Here is a 13,649-nt window from a genome sequence, read left to right as displayed (position 1 = left end):
TCAATTTATCCTGTACATATCTCATGTAGCACGGTGTCTTATCCATTAGATTATGAGCCCCCTGAGGGTAGGGACTTAAAAAAACCTTTCTAGGTATCCCCAGTGTACCCCAGCATAGTGCCTGGCCCATAGCAGGTGCTTCTCAATGCTTGGACTCCAAACCCTTCTTCTTTCCACTCCTCCACTGTAGCTTACTAAGAAAAGGTCGGACTCCTCCGCTCGGCATTCAAAGCTTTCCACAATCTAGCCCCCCCCCCCCCCCCCCCGCCTTGTCCATCCTTAGGAAATTGAGCGGCTATCATTGGATCATAGCAATGGAAGGGACCTTAGAGATGCCTGGGTCTAAACCTCATCATTTTACTGATGAAGACCTGAAGCCCAGAGAGGGTGACTTACCCAAGGGTATAACTAGGACGTGACTAAGGCAGGATTCGAACCCAGGTCTTTTGGACTCCAAGTCCGGCCACTCTATCCATTATGTCACGTTTATACTGCTGCCCTACACGCACCCTTTCTGCCCCATCGAGACTCTACAGCTTTCGGTCTCCTGAAAAGTCTCTCCTTTCCCGCCTCTTTGCTATATTACTCCTTTGGCCAAGAAGGTCTTCCTTCTTTTTCCACGTGTTGAATTCCTACCCATTCTTGAAAGCCCAACACCAGTGCCACCTCCTCCATGGAGCCTTCATTGAACCCCACCCCCAATTCCCTTCTAAGTCTCCAGGCCCCCCTTTCTCCTGTGGAGATTGCTTAGTCCTTTGGTATGCACATCTCTGATGGGTTTATCCTGGGTTAGTGGGAATCGGTAGCTGGGCCCCCAACCAGGCTGTTAAGCCCCACCAGAGCAGGCACAGTGCCATCTAAACTGATGGTCCTCCGGGCACTGAGTGCAGTGCTCTGCACCCAGAAGATGGTTAATCAGTGACCGTTGTGGCATTAAGTTCATGTCAGTGGGCAGGCTCTCTGGTGGGGGGGCTTGGAGAAAAGGCATCAGGGACTGTTCAGGTAGAAGCTGGTGCCCAGGAGGGCACAGGAGACCCTGCCCGGGGCTGTAAGGAGGAGGCAGGGGAGCAGGGGTGGGGAGGAGCCACCCAGTGAAGGAGAGTCTGGGTGATGCTGCAGTGGGGGTGGCGACCATCCTGGCACCTGGAAGCACGAGGCTAGTCAATATCCTTGTCCAGACAGCTCCTGGTCTATTTCAGCAGCTGCCTCAGGACCCTCCGGTCCTAGGGCTTCCTTGTTCTGCGCCTATTGTAAGGACACTCTGGGGTGTGTGCCTGGGATGCAGCTGTCTGGAGGCAGGGGCTTCCGGTGCATGGCCCAGAGTAATTAGTGCTTGAGCTGAATAGAGCTGAGTTGTTCCCCAGTGAGGCCCCTCTGCATGGTGTGGGGAGGGGGCTTAGCATGCAAGCCAAATCACAGATGGGGGAGGGGTGACCGGATGGATGCTGAATGTCAAGGCCTGCCCTGGAGACCAGCCCTGAGGCCCGTGAGCCGGGGCCCACGGCACATTCCATTATGAATGGGAGTGAGTCGTCAACTTATGATGGAATGACATGGACGGTTTCTTAGAATCAGAAAAACACACTGACCTTTACACTACACAGGTGCAGCAGCATAATGACCCACCAAGGGTAAGCGCATCAATTCCTGGGGAAAAGGCCAATGAGGTTAACTCAGCATGGATCCCAAACAAGTAACATCAGTGACATCACACAGAGAAAGAACAGCATCAACAGAACTCCCAAGGCCCTGGGCCCCTCCCTATCCCCTCAGTCTCCCCCACCCACCTCCAGACACACAGATACACAGAAACGCTGGACTTTGGGGAACTTCTTTGAAAAATGAAAACTTGAACCAGTGGAGCAAACTCCAACAATCCTTGGTGATGGGCTGGGCGCCATATTGAAAACTAGAATCAGGGATATTCAAGTTGGACTCTTTCCCTTCTCACCCTATCACAATGGTCCCAGCTGGAAATTCTTGAACCCACGTGACAACCCCATCCATGTGCACCACCTGCTATTACTGAACATCACAGGGTAGTCATGGCAATGGAAGGGCAAACACTGGAGTCAGGTCTAGTTGTTGTGGTCATTGTGTTCTTTCCACCAAAAGGGAAGTTGTGATAGAATCACAATTTAAAAATTAGTGTTTCCCAAGTATTGGTTCATGCCAACACCTTCTAGGGGCACTGTTCGTTCACATCCACAAAATTTTGCTTCCATAATTTTCTTTGATGAGATGATAGGGGAAACCAACTAAATTAGTTTTTACATGAAAGCAATGTATTTGAGTTTACATATCTAAGATTTTGGGAAGAAAAGTGGGACTCACTAAAGTTGATGTGATAACATCTCGTGAGCACTTCCAATCTGGGCATCATTTCCAGTTCCTACAATCTTGCATCCTCATCTTTCCTTGAAGTTGCCTTAAAACTAGGCAATATGTTTTCATTCCAAAAGAAAGCATGCAACTCCAGTATTCCCCAAGCCCAGAGAAATTTGAAGCTTTGCTGACAAGAGAATTTGTTTAAAAAACAAGTCGTTAGCTTGCATTCTAAGGGCTTAGATTAGGCTAGGAATGTGGAAATGTGGTCCCAGCAGCTTTGAATCTCCAAGCGAGGGATGAAAGAAATGCTTCCAAGCATCTGCGGGAAGATTGGGGTAGGGAGGCGGGAAGGGGAGAAGTCGCCCTTGGTAGAGACACATTAGTTGGATATTGATGCAGCTAATTTTATACACAAATAGATCAGGTGAAAAAGCAGAGGAGAAAAGACATCATTTTAGCTAGAAATTGTCCATTTCTGGAGAATTTGCACAGCGAAAAATTCTTCACGTTTTTAGCAGCCAAAACCATGTTGGAAATTGAGTTTGGAGAGAAGAGTAGAAAGGGGATGGAGCAAAGTAGCCTCAACAGAGCCTGACTTCATGGAGACTGCAGTGCCTCATTCTTGGCAGTCACCTGGGGGTGGGGGCCAGGCTGCAACACTGGCAGCGCACCTTGTTTTTAAACTAATGGATGAACATAAGCATTAGAAAACACTAGGAGCCAGGATTCTGCCCTAGGGGCGGCCCTCAATTCTATCTTACTCCTGTCCCCCAATAACCTCCAAACACCCAGGAAAGCACGAAGTGATGGTGGCCTCACTGAATCTTTGAGGCTGTCCAGTCCTATCACAATCCCTGATATGGCCCATGTGATGGGTGGTCCCCCAGCCTTGTGCCTCCCCAAACAGCTCTGGTCATCAGGGAGGGTTTCCTGTCCATCAGATGAAATCTACCTCCAAGCCACTGCCCCCATGACTCCTAATTCTTTCCTCCAGGGCTTAATGCCCCTTGTCCAGAAGAGCTTCCATTGACAATGAACAAGGGGCCTGGAGTTAGGAAGACCTGAGTTCATATCCAGCTATAGATACTTCACTAGCCATGTGACTCTGGGCAAGTCACAACTTCTGCCTGCCTCAGTTTCTCCAACAGGAAAATGGGAATCAGAATAGCACCCCCTCCCAGGGTTGTTGTGAGGATCAAATGCACTTAGCACATAGTAGGTGCCTAAGAAATGTCTGTTCTTTCCCCCTTCCCCCACACAGGATCAGTAGTTTCTCAGTGATGGGAATCCCTTCCAACCTCAGTTGCTTTTACCAAGATGTTTCTCAAGACAATTCCCCCACTTCATTGGCCATCTTCCCTTGTCATCATCCTAAGCCTTCTCTTTTCAGCTTGAGGCTGACAAACCCTACAGAGGTGCGATGCATCATGGGAACCTCTGGGTCCCACACTCATGTCCCACACCCTCCTCCTTGACTGCTCCATTCCTCTGATTCAGTTTTAGGAGAAAGGCCTCATGCCCAGTAACCTGACAAGGCAGGATGCACCCTAGAAGGATGAGCTGCTTGTCAAGAAGCCAGCCAGAATTGGCTTTACACAGTAGCTGTCCTCCTTTGCCTACCCGGCCAAACAGAAGGAAAGACAAGGGCATTCGGAGGTGAATGACTTGGTAGATTTGGGAGGAATCCAAATTTTTGCTTTAGTTGAGCCAATGTGTATTTGTTAGAAATATTGAGCAACTCACGTGTCACATGGTAATTTGAAGTGAATTAGTTGGTTAGTAGAAAAGCCTTCAATTCTTTGCCAGTGAAGGGAGATGTGTGTGATTGTGTGTGTGTGTGTGTGTGTGTGTGTGTGTGTGTGTGTGTGTGTGTGTGTGTGTGTGGGCACGTGGGCACACTGAATACAAGATAGACCCAGTTTGGTGGAATTATTTTAACTGATATCGGGTAAAAGCAATTAGGAAAGTGAGATGGACTGAACTGTACAGTGACACAGGTCAAGAAAGCTGACGAGGTCTTGGCAAAGTCCTTCCACAGCAGGCAGAGCCTATCTGTGGCACTGTAGTTGCAGTAGATTGAAGAGCCAGAGAGAACCAAAAAGAATCATCAATGCAGCCAGGATGTGGAGTGTGAGAATCAGAGGCAAGAAGACCAGTTCAAATCCAGCCTTTTGCTTACCGTGTGACCCTGGAAAGTCACTTAACCTCTGCTGGCCTCGGTTTCTTCATCTGAAAAATGGAGCTAATAATGGCACCCCCTCCCAGGGTTGTTGTAAAGGTAAATCGAGATAATGTATATAAAGTGCTTTGCAAACCTCAAGGAGTCACCTAAATGCTAACTACATATTAATAGGGCAGCCAGGAAAGAAAGAGGGTAACCGTGATGGAGTATGCAGTGGAGAATTGGTCCTGGAAAAGGGGGAATTGTCACCTGGAGAAAGAAGTGCCAGAGGGGACATCAGGGCTGTCTCCCAGCATCTGAATCGTTCCCAAGTGGAAGAGGGAAGGAATTTATTCTGCTTGACCCTCCTAGGAGTAAATGGGGGAGTTTGCCGTGAGGCACATTGAGGCTTGATGTAAGGAAGAACCATTGGCACTGTTCAAAGGTAGATGGGCTGCCTCGGAGGTAGCTGAACCCCAGTCTTGGAGCCAAGACCAAATCACCCCATGTTGGGGTTCTTGTCCAGGGTAGTTGGTCCAGATGCCCTCTGAGATTCTGATTTAAGAGCCTGACGTCACCATCCCACTCACACGTGACAACGCAAATCCCACTTTCAGTTCTGAAGAGACAATGCCTGGGAAAGCTGATTCGTATTGATCAGGAGCAGCATCCCCCTCTCCCTCAGATGTGAAGCTTCTTTCCACTTCTTATGAGACGGCACTCTTTGGGACACAAGATGGCGGTGGGGCCTTGGCTGAGTGCCATTGAGCATCAACGACAGCTGCATGAAGAAGTCATCTGTCCCACTGCATGGGCTGATGCTCTGACCCAGGGTGCATGGGGTGTGCATTATGAGGAGATCTGCTGGGGGTGTGGATGGGTCTAATCAGATCCAACCACACACTCCTTTATCTGGCTTCCTGTCCTTGATGACACGCATTACAAGGGGTGCCCCTGTCCGAGGGTCTCATTCAAAGCAAGAGGCTTTGTCCCCATGTCTGTATGGCGAAATGCAGGTAGAAAGCACTTTCCTCACAAAATCCCTTAGGGTGCTCAGCGCAAGAGATTTTACCCCCATTTTATAAACGTAGAAATTGGGGCTACAAGAGGCAAGTGACTTGTGCAGAGTTGTGCCAGCAGAATGGGGTGGGCCTGGGGCTTCTGACTCTAAGGTTCTTTCTGCCTCAGCTTAAATGACAGCAGCGGACAGAGGGAAGCTCGGCGACTCGGGGAGACAACAACATCCTTGGCTCAATGAGGCCGACAGAGGATCACAGACTCATAGATCCAGGGCTGGGGAGGAAGCCATAGGGTCAAACCCCCTCACTGTACAGATGAAGAAACTGGCCCAGGGAGGCCAATGACTCACCCAAAGTCACACATCAGAAGCAGGGTTTCAACCTAGGTCTTCTGGCTTGAGAGTCAGAGAGCTTGCCCTTGTGCCCTTATGACCCGATGCCTCTTATCAGCTTCCCCAGGGCACGGTGGGGGGCTCGATATGAGCTTGTTAGACTGTCTTTGTGCCCCCAGCCCCACACCTGGCCCTCATCAATGTTTCCTGCTTGCTTGACTGTCCACTGCAACGATCTCGTTATTGGCAGCTGGGCCCTGTGAAGATGAGCCAATCTTGTTGATAAGCAGTCAGTCAGTCAGTCAGTCAGCAAACATTTGTTGAACACCTACTCTGTGCCTAGAGCTGTCTTAAGTGCTACAGATACAAAGGAAGGAAAGAGACGGACCCTGCCTTTGAGCAGCTCACGGTCTAATGAGGGAGACAATGTTCAAACAATGACGCACAGACGAGCCATGTACGGGATCAAGAAGAGATCGTCAGCAGAAGGAAGGCCCTGGCATTGAGCATGCTTGGGAAAGGCTTCCCGGAGAAGGTGGAATTTTAGCTGGGCTTGAAGGGAGCCAAGAGGCATAAAGGAGCAAGGAGAGAATTTCAGGCGTGGGTGACAGCTGGAGGAAGCGTCTGGGATCTTGGGATGGGACGGTCCTGTCCAAGGAATATCCAGGAGGCCACTGTCACTGTCACTGGATCACAGGGGTGGGGGAGGAGCCAAGGGGTAAGGATTCTGGAATGGTAGGAGGGGGGAAGCCTATGAAGGGCTGTGAAAGCCAAACAGGGGACTCTCTATCTCATCCTGGAGGGCATTGCCCAGGAAGGGGGCAAAGTCAGGTCTGTGCCTTAGGAAGATTAGTCTGACAGCTGAGTAGAGAATGGCCTTGTGGCAGGGAGACCCCCAGCATGGAATGCTGTGGTCCAGGTGTGAGATGATGAGGGCCTCCACTGGGGTGGGGCCAAGGGTAGAGGAGAGAAGAACTCAAACTATAAAGGACACATGAAGAAAGGCGCTATCTGCATCCAGAGAAAGACCTGATGAACAGAAGCATGCAGAGAATAGTTTTCCACATCTGTACCTATTGGTGTCTAGTGGTGGCCATCTCTAGGGCAGGTTACTTAACTGGCTAATGGAACGTACTTTCACCACGGGGGTGATTGGAAGCCTGACTTCCATTGTCCGTACAGATCTGGAAATGGTATATTTTGGCTTTGTGGAGGGATTACCTAAAGTCTTTTCAGCTCTCCCCAAGGCCTTTGCCAGGCCCATCAGAAGGTCACTGCCTTCCCATCCCCCAAACCAAACCACCAGAAGCCCTCCCTGGGTAGGGCTAAGCCATTTATTTGGTTGTGATGCTCACACTCAGGGTCCAGGCATCGTTACCTCCGCCTCCACCTTGGTGCTCATCACCTTCTGTCCTCCCTGTTGCCCCGCCCCTTTCCACCCAGCATTATAATTGACTCTACAAGGGCTCCTGGGGTCTATCCTAGCCCTCTTCTCACAATCCTCATGACTTCACACACCCAAGCCTTCTTTCCGGGCTGAGACTCCCCTCTGTGGATTGCCTCCTTTTATTAGAATAGTGGAGGCTGAAGTGAAAGCCTGCCTTAGACACTCAAGTCAAGCTATTGATTAAGCACCTACTATGTGCCATGCATGATGCTAAGTGCTGGGGATACAAGCACAAAGAGACTTTGCCCTCAGAGAGGATACACTCCCGAAAGAGAAGACCAGGAGCTGAAAAGCAGAGTGGGATGAGGAACTCCCCAAAAGGAGACAGGTCTGTGAGGATGGAGGGAGGAGGCAGCTGAAACTGGCAGCCAAGACTGGAGAGGTCCTCACTACCTCTGGGATCCTGGGCAAAGTATTTGACCTCTCCTAGCCTCAAGTTCCTCATCTGTAAAGTGGGGAAGAAAGAAGAATCTGCCACTCAAAGCTGTTTTGGGCAGCTCATGAAATAAGTCAAGTGCTTTGCAGTTTAAAACATTTGATAAATGTCAGCTCTGCTTCTTAGTGTAATAGATATGTGATACATGTCATTTATTCATTCGCTAGCAGCACCAATGTGCTAAATCTTCAAGTCAATTTTCATTAGCCTTCTCACAGGTCTTCTATTTCATTTCCTCTCAATCAGAGTGAAGTTCATTCAGGTTCGTTCAGGCTAATTTTCATAGGATACACTACTTAGACCCACTTCCCCTGGGATGAACTTCAACATACTTGAATTGGAAGAGACCCTGTGGTCTTCTGAGGTCAGGTGGCATCACTTTTTGTCAATTCTAGATGGCAAAGCCCCAAATTAGCAGCCACCTCTGAAGCACTGCATGCAACATCATTTTATGTGGGAAAATATATAAGCAGAAAAACCTCATATTCTTAAATTTGATAAATTAATCAATAGATAAAGAAAAAGTGAGAGAGGTAGAGGGAAGGAAGGATAGAAAATGGAAAAGAAGGAAGAGAAGGAAAATGAGACAAAACATACATAAAAGAGGCTTAACCATCTATCTACATTTATGTGTTCTGTAAATTTATATATATATATATACATACACATATTTGTAGAAATGGTTTCTTTTTTAAAAGGTAATTACATTTTTTCTCCTTAGAAATGGTCTCACAAAGAGAAATGAATGCTTATTGATCACAGGGGACTAGACTCTATTCTCTCTTTTGTCATCACCCTTGTAACTAGTGAATGAGTAATTGCATTTAGTCTAATTACACCTTGCCAGGATCCTTATCCCATCACTCCAGAGTTCATCCCCCGGCCCCCCCTTTCTTCTTCATTTCCTTACAGCCTGTTCAGGTTGAATGAATGAAGGAATAAAGGAACATTTGTTCAGCATCTCTTCCTGCCAGGCCCCGGTGCTGGACACAGGAGATGTAAGCACAAAAGGGAGCTGGACTCTGTCCCAAAAGCGCCCACCTTCCTCTAGAGCAGGGCTACCTAACTGGAGCTCCTTGGACTTTTTTGGGTTTTTATACTTTGATCCTTCGTAATCCTGTGGATGTTGTTTTATGCCTCTAAGAATACGGTTTTGAGCAGGGGTCCATGTGCTTCACCAGGCTGGAGTCCATCACACACACACTCACTCACACTCACACTTACTCACATACACAGAGTAAGAGCCCTTGTTCCTGAATTGGAGGAGACCACACACTGAAGAGAGGCAGAAGGTCCTCCCTCCAGGGGACCCTGAAGCTGCAGGGTGGGTCAGAGGGTTAGGCCCAGGGCCCTTTCGGTGGCACAGACCAGTCAGATGGCAGTGCCAGGCAGGGCAGATGGATGTCGAGGCTTGGGGTCCTTCCTGTCAGCAGAGGGAATGGTGTCACCTCTTCCTCACCCAAGGTCTGTGGGCAGTCAAACAGCTTGCATGAGGGGGAAGGGAGGAGAGAGAGGACCCTGGGGGTGGCGGCTGCTCTTCTCCTACGGGTTGGAGTACACGGGGTGGAGGTACCTTCCAGCTCTCGCCTTTATGAGGGCGTGAGGAGCCGGGCTCATCAGAAGTATTAGCGCTGGTCCATGTATTGCTGGGCGTAAAGTCAGGAAGCCTTGGGGCAAAATGCCACATCAAAGACTTATTTATTATATGATCCTAGTCAAATTACCTCTCTGAGCCTCAGTTTCCTCATGTGCAAAATGGGCACAATAAATAATACCTGCTGCACTGGGCTATTATGAGGACCCAAAGAAGTCAATAACTAACTGGTAAAGTACTTCACAAACTTCAGAAAGTTAGACAAAAGCCAATCTGAGGTGTGGTTCTAGGTGTGTGCTCAGACCCCTCAAGTGAATGACTCAGGGCTGCTCCTCAGTTTCCCCATTTAAAGATCTCTCTGTGCCTGGCACCCCCTCAGAAGGATGGCACTTTTACCACCACTCTACCCTTGAATAATTCTCCAACAAAGCTGTCGACCAAGAATAATAGCTCTCCCTGAGATGTTTGTGTGAAGAACAGGTTTTGGTGACAGTCTGTCAAAACATTTTCTTTTTAAGACCAGCAATATGATGGGACAGAACAACATGGAACATATGGGCCAAAGTCTGCCCTCAGTAACTAAGGCTTCCCTCCCCGGCTTCAGAGAAATGATTGACTCCAGTACCTGTTTTCAGTTGGGTGTCACTTATAGACCGAGCTTCAGCCCTCTCCTAGTCTGTTAAGAAAGTCTCCATCAGTCACCTTGGGAGAGCCAGAGCCCAAAGAGAGGCAGGCATCTCTCTTTAATGTGTCTGCATGACGATGAATTATTAAGCCAACCTATTCCAGTGTAGATCACTTAAATAGTCATGGTGGTTTTGAAGAACACCCAAATAGCCAAGATGGACTCTCTCTCTCTCTCTCTCTCTCTCTCTCTCTCTCTCTCTCTCTCTCTCTCTCTCTCTCTCTCTCTCTCTCTCTCTCTCACACACACACACACACACACACACACACTCCAACACTGGGTCCATTTGTATCCTTCTGCATCGACCTTTGAAGTGAGCATACTGGGCTTAGAGCTGTGCCAGTCAGACAACTATGCCTCTTCATTCTCACTGCCCCCCTAAATGTCAATGTCGTTTGCTGGGGATGGCATGGGAGACTCAGTGTGTGCCTCAGGATGACTGATGCAAGCTGGGGCACCTGCTTCCTCACGTTGTCTTGCCCCTAAATCATTCCTATACTCCCTGACTAGAAATTTGCTTCCAAAGGAGGGGCTGCCCCTAACCTCTCAGGGTCAGTATGCAAGGACCTGAAATGGATGTCAAAGTGTCCATGGATCCGTGTCAGGACACACACCCTCAACGATTCCTACCTTGGTTGCTTGCACAGAGTTGCATTACTAACTAATCACTCTCCAACATATGACATGAATTATTCCAAGCCCCATCTGAATATTTCCTGGACACTCCATTCTTCAGTCTTGGCATTCACAGTCTGCCACAAACCCCAAGGGAACAGTTTTCGACCATGTCAGTTCCACCAACAACCAGCATCAGGAGATTGTCCTAATGGTCCTTTATAGACCGTGGGATAAATACTCATTATAGGATTCAGCTCTTTCCTGGAATCTTGCAGGCACAGTTGTTTACAAGCTGCCTCTCTTGATTTCCCCAGTGGCTGGAGCCCTCCTTCCTAAAATTAGCCAATATTCATTCAGGATCTCCTTGTGTGTGCTATTCCATATGCACATGATATCACATATGCAAATTTGGAAGTCAAAGTATCCAGGCTCAGCTCCCAGTTCTGCTTAGTGTAGACATGAAACTGAGCAGCTTGACCTCTGTGCCTCACTTTCCTTATCTGTAAAAGGAAGAGGTTGGACCAGATGGTCTATGCATCTCTGATCTTCTGATCCTGTGGTCTCTCACCAGAGGAATTTTCTCTTTGGTTTTCTTATGTTCAGGCTTTATGCAAGGATAGAGTAGGTGCTTAATATATGCTTGTTGATCGATCACCATGTTGGACATCCCTAGAGTTTAATATTATTTTCTATTGAATTCCCCCACCCCTGGCTCTTGTTATTATCCTCATTTTGCAGATGAAGAAACTGAGGCTGACAGAGGTTTGGGGACTTGTCCTGGGTCACACAGCTATTAAGTGTCAAAGGCAGAATTCTAACTCGGTTCTTCTTGACTCCTGATCTATTGTGCTATCGACCACCCTGGACATATCTGCTGCTTAACAAGCTCCTCAGTAGAGGGAAAGCCCTCATGTGAGGGTTGAGTCTGTGACCCAGCCCACATTCTTGCACAGGGATTCAAGCATTACAACGCATGCTTTATTCCTGAGCCTAAGCTCCCACTTTCTGTATGTTTCTAAACCATCAAGGGAACTGCCCAACCCCCAGGTAGACCAGGTGCCACCATCTGAGCATCCCTCCCATAATGTCCAACTTCCACACTGTCTGGGTCTAATCACCCTGTTTGGTTCCATACACTTTTCACCTTCACCAGTTCAACCCAGATCAAGGGAAATCCCATCACAAATGCCACAAGTCAGCATCCCTCTATACCTACTCCACCGATGGTTTATTAGGAGGGATTCTGGACTCCTTTATGAGATGGGGATGCTCACTGCCAATGACAGGCAGCACTTGCCCCCTTTGCCTTCTACAGACAGCTTCTGTCACCTTTCAAGTTTGGCATCCCCCGGGTCTAACAATGCCTGGAGGGGGAACCAATGAGTTACTGCCAGCAACTCGATTGCCCGTGGCACTGGAGCTTTGCTGGACAATGGGGCCGCCTCCGGTGGTGTTGGGGAATGAGGTCATAATTGCTGTAAACAAGAGAGCTGAAACTCTGGGCCAGGGACACCTACCAGAATCCAAGGCTGACACCCGGGGGCAGGAGGTGGGGAACAAGAGCAAATCTCTATTTTAATTTGGGATGTATCAACTCAGGCAGCTTCTGGCTGGCCTAACTAAATGTTTTATTTGGCCGATCCCCAAATGTTCTTCTTGTCTTTTCACCTCTAGTAAAGATCTTGAGACGAAGAAGCAAATTGACTGCCATGCCTGAGTCACTGAAGTGGGGAGCTTCCATTTCTGCACTAACAGTGCCAGGAGTCAAGAAGACCTGTATTCAAATTCAGCCCCAAGCAATTATTGCCTGTGTGGCTCTGAGCAAGTGACTTAACCTCTGCATGCCTCAATTTCCTCATCTGGAAAATGGGAATAATAATAGCACTTACCTCCCAGGGCTGTTATGAGGATCAATTGAGATAATATCTGTAAAGCTCTTTACAACCCTTAAAACACCATGTCTATAATGGCTATTATTGTTATTATTGTGGCTTTGGAGGTGGGTTTGGGGACTCATTAAGAACAACAACTCAATGCCATTTGTTTCTGGCCAACTTGTATTGTGCATCCTCTCAAAGAGGGCCATGACATCAGGAGGGAGTCACTCACTTGCACTAAACTGGATTTAAGTGAATGGGGGATAGGCAAGGTCACCAGCCTCACTCTCTCCTCCACAGCCCACGGCAAGATATACATGAGGACAACTGCAGAGGGCCCTGGATGTTTAAGGTAATGGGGTTAAGTGACTTGCCTAGGGTCACACAACTAGTGTTTGAGGTGATTTGAAATCGGGTCCTCCCAACTTCAGGGCCAGTGTTCTATCCACTGCACCACCCAGCTGCCCCAACTGACAAGCCTAGACATGACAGCATAGAGGAAAGGTCCCTGTATCTTTATCAGGAAAGAACTCTGTCATCAATAAGCATCCAGGTGGGAGGGGACCCTGGAAGTGAGGACAGAGATCTAATCAAGATTTGGGCGTCTCAGGCTGGCCTGCATGTCCAAGCAAACAGACCAGGTGGCCTGTGTAATGAGGCAAGGTAGAATTTTCTCTAGCACAGAACTTGGCACACAGTCATTACTAAACCAATGTCTGTTGATTGTCAACCCATGGGGAGGGGAGGGGTAAACAAGCTATCGACATTTGGCTGATGAGAGGCTTAGAGCCAGGAGGACTCTTGGAGGCCAGAGAGAGGGGACTCGACTGGACAGTGGCAGGGTCAGGATTTGAACCCAGATTACGTTGCCTCTAAGTCCAGCACAGCATCCACTTACACTGTCTAGTTCGAGGAGGTAAGGGAGGTCAGTTCCTGTAACAATCCAGTTAGTTTTTCAGAGAAAACACAAAGAGACCCTAGCAGGCTCCCTCCCCATTGTGAGATCACGTGGCCATCTAAGAGAGTGTGGATGATTTGAAGCACATCCCCTCACCCCAGAAGCAGATAGAAGGCTTATCACCACCCCCCTCTTCCTCCTTATCCTCCTCTTCCTGACCAGGGTCAGCAGCTTCATCTTTGCACATGAAGGAC

General features: G+C 48.5%; 1 protein-coding gene across 6 annotated transcripts in view; it reads right to left on the bottom strand.

The window, feature by feature from the left end:
• Positions 1 to 13,649, bottom strand: part of HECW1 (HECT, C2 and WW domain containing E3 ubiquitin protein ligase 1) — a 283,331-nt gene that overhangs the window by 181,450 nt on the left and 88,232 nt on the right. Inside the window, exon 3 of one of the 6 annotated variants that reach the window (XM_043963546.1) lies at positions 1,590 to 1,647. The exons of the other annotated variants lie outside the window; for them this stretch is intronic. Within the exon in view, the coding sequence (XP_043819481.1) occupies positions 1,590 to 1,616 (27 nt within the window). The 5' untranslated portion in view covers positions 1,617 to 1,647. The remainder of the gene's footprint in view (positions 1 to 1,589; positions 1,648 to 13,649) is intronic. 6 annotated transcript variants of the gene reach the window in all.

The sequence above is a fragment of the Dromiciops gliroides genome, chromosome 1 (genome assembly GCF_019393635.1).
Source record: "Dromiciops gliroides isolate mDroGli1 chromosome 1, mDroGli1.pri, whole genome shotgun sequence".
NCBI lineage: Eukaryota > Metazoa > Chordata > Mammalia > Microbiotheria > Microbiotheriidae > Dromiciops > Dromiciops gliroides.
This window is presented reverse-complemented; position numbering and strand designations above follow the sequence as displayed.